Below are 14,560 nucleotides of genomic sequence, written 5' to 3'. Positions count from 1 at the left end.
CCGCAGCTTGCTTCGCCCTGTTTCTATTTGCTCTGTTCTTCCTGGAGCTGTCGATCCTATAGTGGGAGACGATGGGCAGTGGTACCAAATGCCAGCCCTCATGGCCGGTCAGTGTCACGTCCTGGGCACAGGAAAGCCCATGATCATGACGGGGTACCCGATGATCAGAACACAGTCACTGTTCCACGGCAGAGTGTTGGGGCAATTTGGAGCTGGATCTAGGTGAGCTTCCCTGATGGCTCAGATGGTAAAGAATCTGCCTGCAGTGCTGGAGACCGGGATTCATTCCCTGGGTTGGGAAGATCCCCTGGAGAAGGGAATGGCTACTCACTCCAGTATTCTTGCCTAGAGAATTCCATGGACAGAGGAGCCTGGTGAGCTACGGCCCATGGGGTCGCAAAGAGTCGGACAAGACTGAGCGACTAACACTTTCACTAGGTGGAGCAGTGAGGGGACACTTGATGTTGGTTGGTGTCCAGTGGAATGGGGCTGCTAGGGCTGGGCCCCGGGGAGGGGTGCTTGCTCAAATTCAGAGACTCTGTTTCCAAACTGAGGAAAGATTGTGGTGGGGGGGGGATTTCCAGAGCTGCTGCCTTGGTGAGGTGAGGCCTGCAGGGCCCTCTGTCCAGCCCCAGCTCTGGGCTCCATGCCGCCGCCCTGCATCTCTCCTTCCCCTGCCTGGAGGTCCGCAGCGAGCATGAAGGGGAGCAGGTCAGGGGTATGTGCCTAGGCTTCGCATCTGTCCTAGAGGCTGCAGGCACTTGGGCCCGAGAGGGGCCTGCCTCCAATCCTGCCAGCCATCTTCCTTCCTCATTATGCAACTAGAGGATCGTTGCCTGGTCTGAATTTGCAAATTACTGTTTCCCCGGTAATGGCTTCCCCGTGGCTCAGCGTAAAGAATCCACCTGCAGCCATAGCAGACATGGATTCAACTCCTGGGTGGGGAAGATCCCCTGAAGGAGGGCATGGGGTGTATTGCCTGGAGAACACCCACCAGTTCCCTTGTGGTTCCGCGGGTCAAGAATCTGCCTGCTATGCGGTAGACCTGGGATCGATCCCTGGGTTGGGAAGGTCCCCTGGAGAAGGGAAAGGCTGCCCACTCCAGTATTCTGGCCTGGAGAATGCCATGGACTGTATAGTCCATGGGGTCACAAAGAGTCGCACGCGTTGAGCGACTTTCACTTTCCCTTCACATTCTGCCTGGAGAATCCCATGGACAGAGGACCCTGGAGGGCTACAGTCCGTGGGACTGCAGAGTCAGACACGACTGAAGCAAGGGAGCACACACGTTCCCCCTATAAAGATAGTTTGTGTGAGTGTGTTTAGTTGCTCAGTCGTGTCCGACTGTTTGTGACTCCATGGACTATAGCCCACCAGGCTCCTCTGTCCATAGAGTTTCTCTAGGCAAGAATACTGGGGTGGGTTGCCATACCCGCCTCCAGGGGATCTTCCCCACCCAGGGATAAAACCCAGGTCTCCCTCATTGTAGGCAGATTCTTTACCATCTGAGCCACCAGGAAAGCCCATAAAGATAGTTTAACCCCATTACAAACATTTGGATAATGGGGGGGATTTAAATCTAATGATTCGGGGTTTTGGTTTCTCTCCATCCATTCTGCTTTCCTAGGCTTACATGTTGGGGAGTTTTACAGACATAGGGTTGTCCCAGTGTATGCTGACATTTATGATGCACTTTTGCACTTCCACATCTCTTGATTCAGTAAAAAGCAGGTAATGCTACCAGGCACTGGAAACAATGAAAAATCAGAGGTGGTCCCTGCCTGAAGGTAGCTTACGTTCCAGAAGGAGCGACTGACAAATAAATGACAGTTACACTATTCTGTGGTGAATTCCAATGCAGGGTGCTATGGGGCACACGTGCAAGGAGCACACCCGCCTCCATCCCACGTCTCTCAGGCGAGAGGGAAATCGACAATACTGTCCAAGGAGGTGATCTCAGAGGTGAAATCTAACGGCATCTACAATTCAGCCTCCTGAGAAACCTTCTGGACCTGGTGCTTTGTCAGTGGCAGATTTTATTTATTAATTTTGCTCATCAATGGTAATTAGTCTTTTTAGGTTTTCCACTGGTTCGCTAATTTTGGCCATGTCATTTTTCATTTATTTTTGGCAGTTTTTTACTTTGCCAGGGAAGTGTTCCTTTTTTCTAGATTTGTAAAAGCTCCACTTTTGTAATGGATTTCCTTCTGGCCTAGTAAACAATTCTTTAAGTTTTCAAAGACGGAGAAAACCTGTACATTTTCTTTCTTTCTTTGGTTGCATCAGATCGTCATTGCATCCTGTAGGATCTTGGTGGCACACAAACTCGCTAGTCGTGCCTTGCGGGCTTAGTTGCTCACTGCCTGTGGGATCTTCCTGAACCAGGGATCAAACCTATGTCCCCTACGTTGACAGATGGATTCTTAACCAATGGGCCACCAGGGAAGTCCCTGTATATTTTCTATACAAATATTTTTGTATACTTAAGGGATGTAAGGTTCCATATGTATCAAATCAAGTTTATTGATTATTCAAATACAGTTTCTTTATATGCTTCTTTTCTTCTTTTGTTCTGATTCTGATAGAGGTTTATTAAATCTCCGTCTCAGATTCTCTCTATAAAGTGCTTCATGTACTTTTTAAAAAAAAGATTTATTTATCCATTCATTTTTATTTGCGGTTGTACTGGGTCTTCCTTGCTGCACACAGGCTTTCTCTAGTGATGAGTGGAGGCTACTCTTCACTGTGGTGCACCGGCTTCCCACAGTGGGGGCTTCTCTTGTTGGCGGTGCATGGGCTATAGAGAGTGGGCTCAGTAGTTATGGCGCGTGGGCTTAGTTGCTCCACGGCACGTGGGATCTTCCCAGACCAGGGTTCAAACCCATGTCCCCTGCATTGGCAGGGGGATTCTTAACCACTGGACCACCAGAGAAGCCCTTTTCTCGTACTTGTAATAGTTTTTCGCTTTTTCTATTTAACTATAATGCTATTGGGAGCATACAGATTTTGATTGTCCTGTCATCACAAACTGTGCCTTTGTATCAGTATGTTATATCCCTTTTTATCTTGCTTAGTGCCTGTTGCTCAGTAGCTCAGCTGTGTCTGACTCTTTGCAACCCCATATACTGCAGCACACCAGTCTTGCCAGTCCATCACCATCTCCCAGAGCTTGCTCATCACTAAGTCGGTGATGCCATCCAAACATCTCATCCTCTGTCATCCCCTTCTCCTCCTGTCTTCAATCTTTCCCAGCATCAGGATCTTTTCTAATGAGTCAGGTCTTCGCACCAGGTGGCCAAAGTATTTGAACTTCAGCTTCAGCATCAGTCCTTCCAATGAATATTCAGGACTGATTTCCTTTAGGATTGACTGATTTGATCTTGCAGTCCAAGGGACTCTCAACTGCAAAGTCGCTTCAGTCATGTCCGACTCTGTGCGACCCCATAGACGGCAGCCCACCAGGCTCCCCCGTCCCTGGGACTCTCTAGGCAAGAACACTGGAGTGGGTTGCCATTTCCTTCTCCAGTGCATGAAAGTGAAGTCGCTCAGTGGTGTCCGACTCTTAGCGACCCCATGGACTGCAGCCCACCAGGCTCCTCTGTCCCTGGGATTCTCCAGGCAAGAGTACTGGAGTGGGATGCCATGGCCATTGCCATTGCCTCTCTCAAGAGTCTTCTCTAATACCACAGTTCAGAAGCATCAATTCTTCAACACTCAGCCTTCTTTAAAATACTAGTAATAATAATAATGGTTGAAAATAAAGGACACAGAGAGATACCAGCAAGTGAAAGGGTTAAAATAAAATGAAATAAAAAGGAAGCATGACCATATTAATAACAGAAAGGTAGAATTTCAGGTTTAAGCTTTTCACTCGCTTGTATCTCTCTGTGTACTATTATTTTCAACCATTATCATTTTTTTATTAAAAAAAGCATATTTCTTGTGTGTATCATATCACTGCTTTTTACACCCAAGCTGTCTCTTAATGGGATAATTCAGTCTGTTCACATTTCATTTAACAGTTGGTACACTGTCCTTGATTTTGTTACTAGTGGTTTATGTCACATTTATTGGTTTACCTTGTGGCATTCTTTCCCCCTTCGATGAGGTTGCTATTGATTCCCTTTTTTCTCCTTCTGTTAATCTCTTGTCCTTCTGTACTTTCCCCATCATTAGTGGCTTCTGCTTTTCCCTCCAGTTCCTAATCCAATGTGTTCTGTGATGAGAACGTTCCTAATCCAGCGTGTGTGTGATGAGGATTCTTTTTCTCAGCGACCCATCTGGAACTCACAGAGCCCTGCCAGTCTGTAGACTCGGATCTGCTTTTCAGCTTAGGGAAATCTACTTGTTAAAGTGACTCTTGTTTCTTCTCCTTTTTCTTTTGCATGTTGGCTCTCCTGGCTGGATCTCCCAGTTTCTTATCTTCTCCCTCTTTACTTCCATCTCTATGTGCTTTTGCTCTGAGGTTTGAGATATTTTTTCTGCTTGATCTCCCAGGCCACACATTTGAATATCAAGAGTAACTATCTTCTCCTCCAATTAGTAGTACAACAATATATTTATTTTAAAGTTCTAAAGCAGTCCTTTTCTTCTTCTTTTGTGCCTTACTTGAATCTCAGAGAGTTTTTTCTTCTTGTTGTTCACATTGTAATTATATTTTCCAGCCCTCTATCTTGCCAATAGCCTCAAGGTATGCGTTTTTTCTTTTAAACTAGGTTATATACTTACGTGTTTTTTTTTAATCAAAGCATTAAAAAGTATATAACCATAATTCTCATACACATCATTTTCCTTGCCCTGTTCTTTATCAGCTTAAAAGTTACCACTTAAACCAATTCTTTCTCTGTTCTCTCAGCGTTGCTTTCTGCAAACACAGACTAGTATAATGTATTGACTATTTTCTGTCTGTCTTACACAAAGATAGTATGCAGGATATCTTGTTTTTTATTTTTTCGCCTTTTTGATTTAACCATGTGCCTTGGAGCTTGTACATAGAAAGTATCCTTCCTTATAGCTACATGCTTTCCCATCGTAGGGATGTAGCATAAATAATGTAACCAGTCCACTGTTGATGGACACTTGGATTGTGTCCTATCTTTTGCTATTAAAAACAACATTATAATAAATAATCTTTTAAACCTGTACAGATAAACTGCAGTGAAATCCCAAAAGTACAGTTGCTGGGGCAAAGGGTAAATAGTAGGCATTTTTTAGATGTTAACAAATTTCTGCATTCAGGGCTTATATCAATTTGCTCTCCCACCAACACAAATGAACACACCTGTCTCCCCTCAGCCTTGCCAACTGTCATCAAAATTTTGTTTTCTGCCAATCTGATCCTAAAATACATTATCTGAAGGTAGCTTGAGTTTGCATTTCTCTTTCCAGTGAGAATGAGCATCTTTTTATGTATCTGAGGACTATTTGTTTCTATTTTTCTGTGAATGGTCTGTTCCTGTCCTTGGCCCATTTATATATTAAGTTATTGGTCTTTTTTTTTTTTTTTCTAGGTGGTCCTTCTATGGGGGAAAATAGCCCTTTGTCTATTACATGAGTTGTACTCCCTTGTCAAAGTTCATTTTTTGGCTTTGCTAATAATACTTTTTCGCCACTCAAGTTTTCTTGAAATGAGTGTAGCCAAGTGTATAAACCACTTATCTTATGGCTTTTAGATTTAGAGCCTTTGTTAGAAAGGCTGTTTTTTCTTTTTAAGTAGAGAATTTTGCTCATATTTTCCTCCCTGAGTATTCTTACGTCTTCACTTTTAACATCTGAATCTTTGATACTTTGGGGGTATGTCTGGGTGGACAGAGTAAGGTATAGACTCATCTTTAATTATCTTTTTTTTTTTTTTCTGGATGGTCACCCAGTTGCCCCGTCCCCCTTTACTACTGACAAGTTCTTCCCGCCATGATTTGTGATGGTGTCTTTAATGTGTCCTGAGTCCTAGTCATGCTGGGGTCTGATAGCAGTGGCCTGTTGGGTAGCTCTGTTTGTTCCACCTCTCTCCAGCCCCATCAAAGGAGTGTTATTGACCATATATCTTTGCTCATCAGGACTGGAGGTGAGATGCTAGAATGCCCCCCTTCGTGGGGGTCCCTAGAGTAAGCACAGAGGCTACTTGGCCCACCTACTTGGCTCCCCATCAGCTCCTGGGGGCAAGGGGTCTGGACAAGGCTCATCCTGCCTTCACTCCAGGGTCCCATGGCAGGCACAGTTTGCCCCAGGATTTCCCAGGTCCCAGCCTGTCTCAGGGCCTCTCACCTGTGCCATCCAGGTCCTGCCCATTCATCTTCCCCAGCCCCTACTTGGTTTGGGCAGTAGAGGGTAGCAGTTAAGAGGGGAAGAGAAGCAGGGCATGTTTAAGCTGCCATATTTCCAGAATCCTTGGCCCCAGAACTGTATCTTAAAGGGAGAGAACTTCCTTTGTGATAGGTTGGGAGTAGGGGGGAGCTGGAAGGGCTGGTCTGTTTTCAGATAAGAAATAATGAATACCTTGCAGAGTAGTAACACTGAGGATGCAGAAGAGTTAAAAAAGAAATTTGAAGGTTTTTTTCCTTGCCTTTTATTATGAAATTTTTCAATCAGATGAAAAAGTAAAAAAGAATACTGACATGAATATAATTATACCTATTACCTAGATTCAACAATGACTATTTTCCATGTTTGTTCTATCTTCTTTGCCAAGAATAAAATTATAAAAGTTGTAAATTCCAGGCTTAATTATATTTCACCCTTGAAAACTTACCTGATATCAGGGCTTCCCTGATAGCTCAGTTGGTAAAGAATCCTCCTGCAATGCAGGAGCCCACGGTTCGATTTCTGGGTCGGGAAGATCCCCTGAAGGGATAGGCTACCCACTCCAGTATTCTTGGGCTTCTCTTGTGGCTCAGCTGGTAAAGAATCCACCTGCAATGAGGGACACCTGGGTTCGATCCCTGGGTTGGGAAAATCCCCTGGAGAAGGGATTGGCTACCCAACTCCAGTATTCTGGCCTGGAGAATTCCATGGACTCGCAAAGAGTTGGACATGACTGAGCGACTTTCACTTCACTTCACTTGAAAACTTCAGCATGCATCTCCTAAAAATGATCTTCTTCTCTGTAACCATGATACCATTACATTAATGCCTTAATATAGTCTAAGATTCAGGCCATAGTCCAATTTTCCCCGTTATCCTAAGACAAGTCTCTTATAGCCCATTCAAACCAGGATCCAATCCTATGCATTCATTGCATTTGGTTGAACTCTCCCTAGACAACCCCTTCCTTTTCCTTCTGCCCTGACACAAAGAGACCAGACCAGTTGTCCTGTAGAATGTCTGTTTTATTTATTCTTAAAATATTTATTTATTTGGCTGCACCAACAGTAGTGGGTGCGTGGCATCTTCAATCTGCCTTGCCGCATTTGAGACCTTTTTTAGTTGTGACCTGCGGAATATTTAGTTGAAGCACCTGAAATCTTTAGTTGCAGCACGTGAACTCTTAGTTGTGGCATGTGGAATCTAGTTTCCTGACCGAGGATCAAACTCAGGCCCCCTGCATCGGGAATTCGAAGTTCCAGCCACTGGACCACCAGAGACATCCCAGAATGTCTGTTTTAGATTTGAATGTTGGCTTCCTGTGGTGATGTTCCCATGTTCCTCTAACCCTGGTGTTACCCGGGGACTGGTGAGTCTGAAAGGTTTCCATAAGTAGGGTCGCCAGGACTCTGAGACAGATGAGACAAGAGAAGCAGGAATCAATGGTGACTCTAGGTCTCTGCTTGAGCACCAGAGGTGATGCTGGGATGGGGAAAAGGAGGAAGATGAACTCAGTTTGTGTATCTTTTCAGTGGCTTTTTTTCAGTATCTTTTCAAGGACTTCCGCAGGCAGTTGGATTGCTCAACCTGAAGATACAGTTGAAAGTTGTTAACCCAATAAAGTGGGTTGAGCTTTCCCAGGACAGTCGGGTGAGAAGCAGAGATGAGATAGCAAGCACCCAGGAGACGGGCAAGAGGCCGTAGCCTGAGGCATCCAGGAGTGAGAGGTTGATACAGACTACTTAGGAGAGGAGCCAGGCCAGACCAGGACCAAACTTGCCCTTGAGGAGGTTGTAGGAGACCTGAGCGAGGGGCTGGAGGTCTGAGAGAGCAGATGGCGAGATGCTAGGTGAACAGACTCCTTTGAGAAGTTGGCTCTGAACAGAAGGAGGGGAGGGCTGGTTCCAGTGTTGTAGCCACGCATTCTGGGAAACAAACTCACTCAGAAGGACAATGCAGATAGTGGAGTGTAGTTTTATTACACCGGCGGGCCCAAGGCAGAGTCTTCTCTTAGCCAAGGACCCCGTTTTCGTGAAAGCCTTATATACCCTAAGCATACGTGCCCAAGCCCACCTCCCCAAATTCCCTGAACCTAGTCTAAACAAAGGAAAAAGAAAGATACAATCTAAGTTAACCTGTGATTCATATGCCTTAAGCCTAGGTAGTTAACAGTGGACAATTATCAATAGGCTTGTGGTCATACCCCAATAAACATAATAGAACGTATGATTCTGTTCAGTTACACAGATGATTAGGGTATTCTTTTAGCCAAGGGAGAGACCTGGGACTCTTCCTTCCGGGGGACCTGGTTTTCCATTTGGTATGTCATTTCCATAGATACTGGGCATACCGTAGAGAGTGTGGCTCAAAGTCCACAGTCGGGCCCAAGATGGAGTCCTGCTTTCAAGATAGAGCCTGTTCTGTTTCCTCCTTCACCAGGGGCACACTTTTTTTCCCCCAAGGTGGAGAGGCCTTGAGTTTGTTGAAATGCCAAAGGGACAAAGGCAGTCAGGCGGATGGGACTGGAGATTTGAGATGAGGCAACTCCTGAGCAGATGAGAGTCATTTGGGTTCCCAGGGCTCAGGTTGGGTAGGTCGGCTTGGACAGACGGACCCTGAGCCCCCAGGGGGCTCCCCAGGGGAGGGAGAAGGAAAGGTGAGCACAGGTGCAGATTGGCTGGAGGGGGCGGCAGAAGATGACCACCCTGTCACATTGTCCCACCTCCTGAGGTTGGCTCAGGAGGGTCCTTGACAGACCATTTCTTTTTCACTAGTTAATTGTTTTGGCTGCACTGGGTCTTCATTGCTGTGTGCAGGCTTGCTCTAGCTGTGGTGATTAGGGTCCCCTCTCTAATCCCCGTGCTCGGCTTCTCTGCGTGGCTTCTCTTGCAGGCTACAGTAGTTGTAGCACATGGGCTTAGTTGCCCCATGGCACATGGAATCTTCCCAGTCCAGGGGTCGAGCCCATGTCCTCTGCACTGGCAGGTGGATTCTTAACCACTGGACCACCAGGGAAGTCCGACAGACCACTTCTGATTCCTCCTGGCCCAGCAGCAGGAGACCTCCTGGGTGTCTGCCAGCCTTACTCAGACCCCAAGGGGTGGTGAGTGGTGAAGGGGCTCCACCCCAGGCCTCACCCTGGAGGAGCAGGCCAACCAGACAGCTTCTCAAGGTCACCAAGAAGCTAGGGGCAGAGTCCAAAACCAAGGGCACTCAATCAAAACCCAAAGTCAAGAAAAGCAGAAATGTAACGCTGCTCTCTTCCCCAAGACTGCAAGTGGGATGGGAACTAGGGCATCAGCTTGGCTCCTTCACACCAACCAACCGTATGAGAGAGGAGAGAATGGCAACTGTTGAATAAAGAGACTGAGGCCCAGAGATCCCACAGGTCTCCCAGAAAGAAACCGAGGCGGAGTCTACACAAGACACCAGGTTTCTGGACTCCAGCTCTATTCTTATTTCCTTTTAATTGAAAGGAGCTTCTGCCCCAATTCCAGGAGAAGAACCTCACCCCAGGTCATTTACCATTGGAATCTCATCACACTAGATGCCTCCGGGGGGCGGGGCCAGGCATGGCTACCTGTAGTCTAAGGTTTGAGAACCCCTGCTGGCTGACCCCCAGCCTCCCCACAGCACGTTGGTGACAGCATGGCTCTGGGTTAGGGGTGGGTACGGAGTGAGACCTGGACTCTGTCCTGGAGAAGGCGTGCTCAGAGGAGGGGCAGACGCCAGACCTGGGGCAGTTCTGTACTCGGCTAAGTCCCTGGGGGCAAAGATCACCATTCATTTCCACCCCACCTCCAACACCCCCACCCCCCCAACCCTCGCCCCACCCCCCCACCCCCGCCCCACCCCAGCTGGATGGCAGAAAGCAGGCTCTCAGGCCCAGAGTCAGCCAAGGAGGACCTGCCCACCCTCCTCCATCCAGCCCCTCTAGCCAGTCCTTGGGCCAAGTCACTGGTCTGCAGGCATTTCCCTTGCCTCTGGCTCCAGAGAGCGGAAGGGATTTTCTGGTTGCACCTGCTCCGACACTTCAGTGAGGGTTTGGGGAAGATGGGTGAGGTGCTGCTGGCTTCTTCTGTTCCTCCCCCAGCATGTGCCTCGGGTGTGGTGACCGAGGAGGACCCCGCGGGGAGCCGCCGCCGCCGCCGTTGTCACCACCTCCTCTCACTGGGGGAGGGGCAGCCTCCTCGGTAACCCAGACTGGCCGGATCTGTGTGGGGCTGGCTCCATCCCTGAAGGGTGGGGCCAGAGCCCAGGCGGGGAGCTCAGGTGTGGGAGCCAGGCCTCTTACGAGGAGGGAACGCGGGCGGGGTGCTGGCTGCCTTTCCTGTGGTCCCAGTCCCCTCCCGCCACTGTCACGCCTGGCCTCTGCCTCGGGGAGACCCTGTCGCTCCTGGTTCCTGCCGCAAGCAGACGCTGCTCCCCCGTTGCACCTGCAGGGCAGTGCCTGGGTTCCCACGCCAGTCCTCCTCTCTGCCTTCCCCACCCAGCTCCTCCCTAGTGGCTCAGCTGCCCTGGAATTTACAGTGGCTCTTCCCTTCTGTCTTCCGGCTTGGCTGCACCTCTCTAGGTGGCTGTGTGTGTGTGTGTGTGTGTGTGTGTGTGTGTCCTGGCCCTCCAGGTGGAGACAAAGTGACGTGTCATATGTGTAACAAGGGTGAGGACTCCAGGTCTCTCGGGGGGATTAGTGTGTCTCTGGGCCACTGGCTTCTAGATTGGGGCACAGGGGATGGTAGAGAGGCGGTACTGGAACTCTGAGGGCAGAGTAGGGCACAGGCCCCAGACTTGCTCTGGATGGGGCTTCCCAAGTGTCCCACACCCCGAATCGATGCCAGGCCTGGCTCTACTTGGGTGTCCCCATGCTGAGCCCACAGTGGATGCAGGGGAGGAGAGCCCCCGGGATGTGGGCCGGGGAGGAAGGAGAGTCAGGGCTTGGAGCTAGAGGATGACTGATATGTGAGATGAGGGCCCTGGGATCCTGGTGGAAGGGTAAAGGTCAGAGCTTCCTGTTTAGCCACTGCCAGAGCGCAGTGGCGGGCGCATGGGGCTGAGGAGGAAGCACCTCTGAGGGGGTTGTGAAGACAAGATGGACCCAAGGGCTTGGAGGACAGATCGCAGTTTCTCACCCAGGACAGGCTGTGTCTGTCCTCTGTGAGCACCCACCTGCTGAGGAGTGAAGAGACAAGAGGCTAGAAGGAAGCTCTCAGGGTAGGATGGGAGACTAGTCCATGCCCCCTCTCTCTGGTCCATGGAGAGTGGGGCAGGGGCCTGGGCATACTTGTGCATGTGTGTGGGCACGCCGGCAGGGGTGCACACAGGCGTCTGGTGACCAAGGTTGCAGGAGGCAGACCCAGGCGGTCAGGCGGGTAGATGGCGGTGCGGTCAGAACCCCTCCAGCCTTCCACGTGGCTGGAGGGATCTGGACCCAGCTCCCTCTGAGACCATATCTGCCCAAACCCCTTCCTCTTTGAGATACTCCCCCCCTGCCTCTTCACATACAAGCTTCCTCTTTTCCATCACATCCTCCCTGGGCCTTAGGGGAGTCGATGGCCACTCATTGTCCAGTCTCCGGCAGCTCAGGCTCCGGCTGCCCCCTCTGGCAGCCCCCATCTGTGCAGCCCACCCTTCCCCCACCCATGGGCCTAATGCCATCCTCCGTGAAGCCTGCCCCATGGCTATGTCTGGGCCTGGGATTCAGAACTCACTGGTAATCAGAGCACTGAGTGGGGTGGTCCGCGGTTTCCCTGGACATAAAAATACCCCCAACCGGAGGCACCCCCACCCTGTCTCAGGCAGCCTCCGTCTCAGGCAGCACTTCCGCAGCCCTGACAGGAAATGGGCTGGAGGCTCAGCCTCCCGCCATCTCAAGGCAACTTCTTGTTTCCCTGTTGCCCCGTGCCAGTCCTGGGGTTGTGCCCCTTAACTCCACCCCCAAAGCCTTCCCAGGGCTGCATCCCAGCAGCTCAGAGGGGACAGGATGGTGGACATCACCACCAAACTGACCAAGAGGCAGAGTCGGGACCTGCGGGGACAGGTAAGGGACCCTGGCACTGGGAGTGAGCTCAGCCTTTGATGGGGATGGCAGAGGGGCCTGTGGGGTCCAGGGGCTGCCAGTCAGGCCTCCATCCTCTGGCTCCGTTAGGAGTTCAGGGAGCAGAGTCAGGAGCTGGGAGCTTCACGGAGGTTGGGACTCCTCCCTTCTTTCTAAACTCTTTCCTTCTCCGAGGCCCCACCTGTCTCTCCGGGGGTGGCAAAGGGATGCTGAGAGGCAGTGATCCGCTTGGGGATGGTAGACGGGGTCGGGGGGGGTGGTGTGGAGAAAGGGGCAAGCCTGTCACCTGCTTGTGGGCAAAGGGAGGAGACTGGTGATGAGAGCGGCTGGAGGGCTGGGGGAACTGGGTAGCTGGATGTGGTGACAGCTGGGCCCCTTTTGGCTCTGTTCTCGGTTCTGAGGTGGGAGACCACTTCTTCTTTCCCATTCAGCGTCCCCAGTGTCTCTCACCTGCCTGGGGTATGGGCCCCCAGAGCCCCTGGTGCCCCAGACAGGCCCTGTGGATGGGCTGTGTCTGCATCTGTCCTGGGCCTCCAGGAGCTGGGGGCAGGGAGGCAGCCCCACTCCAATCTGTCCGAGCTCCCCCCTGGAAGGCCTGAGGGCCTGGAGAGCTTGGTTCCGCCTGGCTTTCAAGAGCCAGTCTGCACCTGGCAGAGGCTGTGCCAGGAGAGGAAGCCACCTCTGTTTTATTAGTAGCACTGTGGGGGCTGTACAGAGAGTTCTCGAGTTTGAAGGGGCCTCAGGGCTACTTCAGTCCAGCTCTTTCTGCAGGGCTGCAGCAACCCTAGCAGGGGTTGGACTCCACTCACCTACCTCACAAGAAGGCCCCTCACAACCTGCCCAGGCAGCCTGTGTCTCTGGGCCAATCCTTAGATTGCGCTTCCCTCTAAGGGGCATTGCCCAGCCCCTGTTTGGCCTCTGATTGCAGTCTGGAGCCCCACGGTGTAATTCTGTGTCTTCTCTTCCTGCTGACAGCCCTGTCACATGGGAGGGGGCGGGGGGGGGGGGTGGGCAGGGCTAACTTTCTACCTCCCAAATCTCCTATGTACCAGCTGGGGATGTTCCTTGTACAGGATTCCCATCAGCCCAACCAGCCTGGGACTCCCCGTGGACTCAGCCAAGGCCAGCAGCCTGGCCAAGTGGAAATCCCCATGTCCAAGAGCCTGTCTCCTTCATTGGTTCCCTTCCAGCTCCTGTCCCAGGGACGAGCAAGGTCATTGCCTCAGTGGGTCCAGCTGGGGTGGGTAGGAGGTATCTCTGATTATCCACCTGCCTCCACCTACTGCCTCCATCCTGTCCTCCCAAGGATTTTCCTGGTTTCCTGCCTGAATGCTCATTTTCAGGAAGTTCTTGCTCAGAGCTAACCCCAGTCTCTCCTATAGTGTCAGGTGTGTTTGGGTTTCTTTTCTTTTCCTTTTTTAATATTTATTTAGCTGTGTCAGGTCTTAGTTGCAGCATGCGGGATCTTTCATCGCAGCTCACAGACTCTAGTTTCGGCACATAAGTTCTAGGTATGCTTGGTTTTGTTTGTTGCCAAGTTTGGCATGGAATTGACTTGCATTCCCTGGTGGCTTAGACTGTAAAGAATCTGCCTGTAATACAGGAGACCTAGGTTCAATCCTTGGGTCGGGAAGATCCCCTGGAGAAGGGAATGGCAACCCACTCCAGTATGCTTGCCTGAGGAATCACATAGACAGAGGAGCCAGGTGGGCTACAGTCCAGGGGATCACAAAGAGCAACTAACACTATCACTTTCACTCAAGCAGTGAGTGTTTCTGGTGGATTGGCTGTGTGCCTCGGGGCATTGGACCATCCGCTGGGTGCTCAACTGTGGTCAGTTACATCATCTTGGGTGTGGATGTCAAGAATCTCCTGCCTTTGAGGGGGCAGAGAAGGTGGACAGATGGGTGGACAATGAACGGACCACCAAGGCAGAACGCCATTGGGCCCAACAGGACTAAGCAGAGTGCCAGCTGGTTAGACTTCTCACCGGAGGGAACACACTTCCCCCAGGTGAGACTTGTGAGCTGAGCACAGCAGAGGATCAGGACTTGGACAGACAGGGAATGGAGATGGGGTGGGGGGTAGTTCCAGAGTGTGGGAACTTCTGGAGCAAAGGCACAGGTCAGGGGTGGGCGGGGAACACTGATTAAGAAGATGCCTTTTGTGTCTGGGGGAGGGTCAGCAGGCTGGTGTGGTTGGAAT

At 50.7% G+C, this 14,560-nt stretch overlaps 1 protein-coding gene across 5 annotated transcripts in view; it reads left to right on the top strand.

The window, feature by feature from the left end:
• ARHGAP27 (Rho GTPase activating protein 27) overlaps positions 1–14,560 on the top strand; it is a 36,980-nt gene that overhangs the window by 9,297 nt on the left and 13,123 nt on the right. For 3 of the 5 annotated variants that reach the window (XM_042256120.1, XM_042256122.1, XM_042256119.1), the window contains exon 1: positions 12,165–12,337. The exons of the other annotated variants lie outside the window; for them this stretch is intronic. In XM_042256120.1, coding sequence (XP_042112054.1) covers positions 12,281–12,337 — 57 coding nt within the window. In that variant the 5' untranslated portion in view covers positions 12,165–12,280. Of the gene's footprint in view, positions 1–12,164; positions 12,338–14,560 lie in introns of those variants that run through there. 5 annotated transcript variants of the gene reach the window in all.

Source organism: Ovis aries, chromosome 11, assembly GCF_016772045.2.
Source record: "Ovis aries strain OAR_USU_Benz2616 breed Rambouillet chromosome 11, ARS-UI_Ramb_v3.0, whole genome shotgun sequence".
Classification (NCBI taxonomy): Eukaryota; Metazoa; Chordata; class Mammalia; order Artiodactyla; family Bovidae; genus Ovis; species Ovis aries.
Note: the sequence above shows the minus strand (reverse complement) of the source record. Positions and strands in the feature narration are given on the sequence as shown.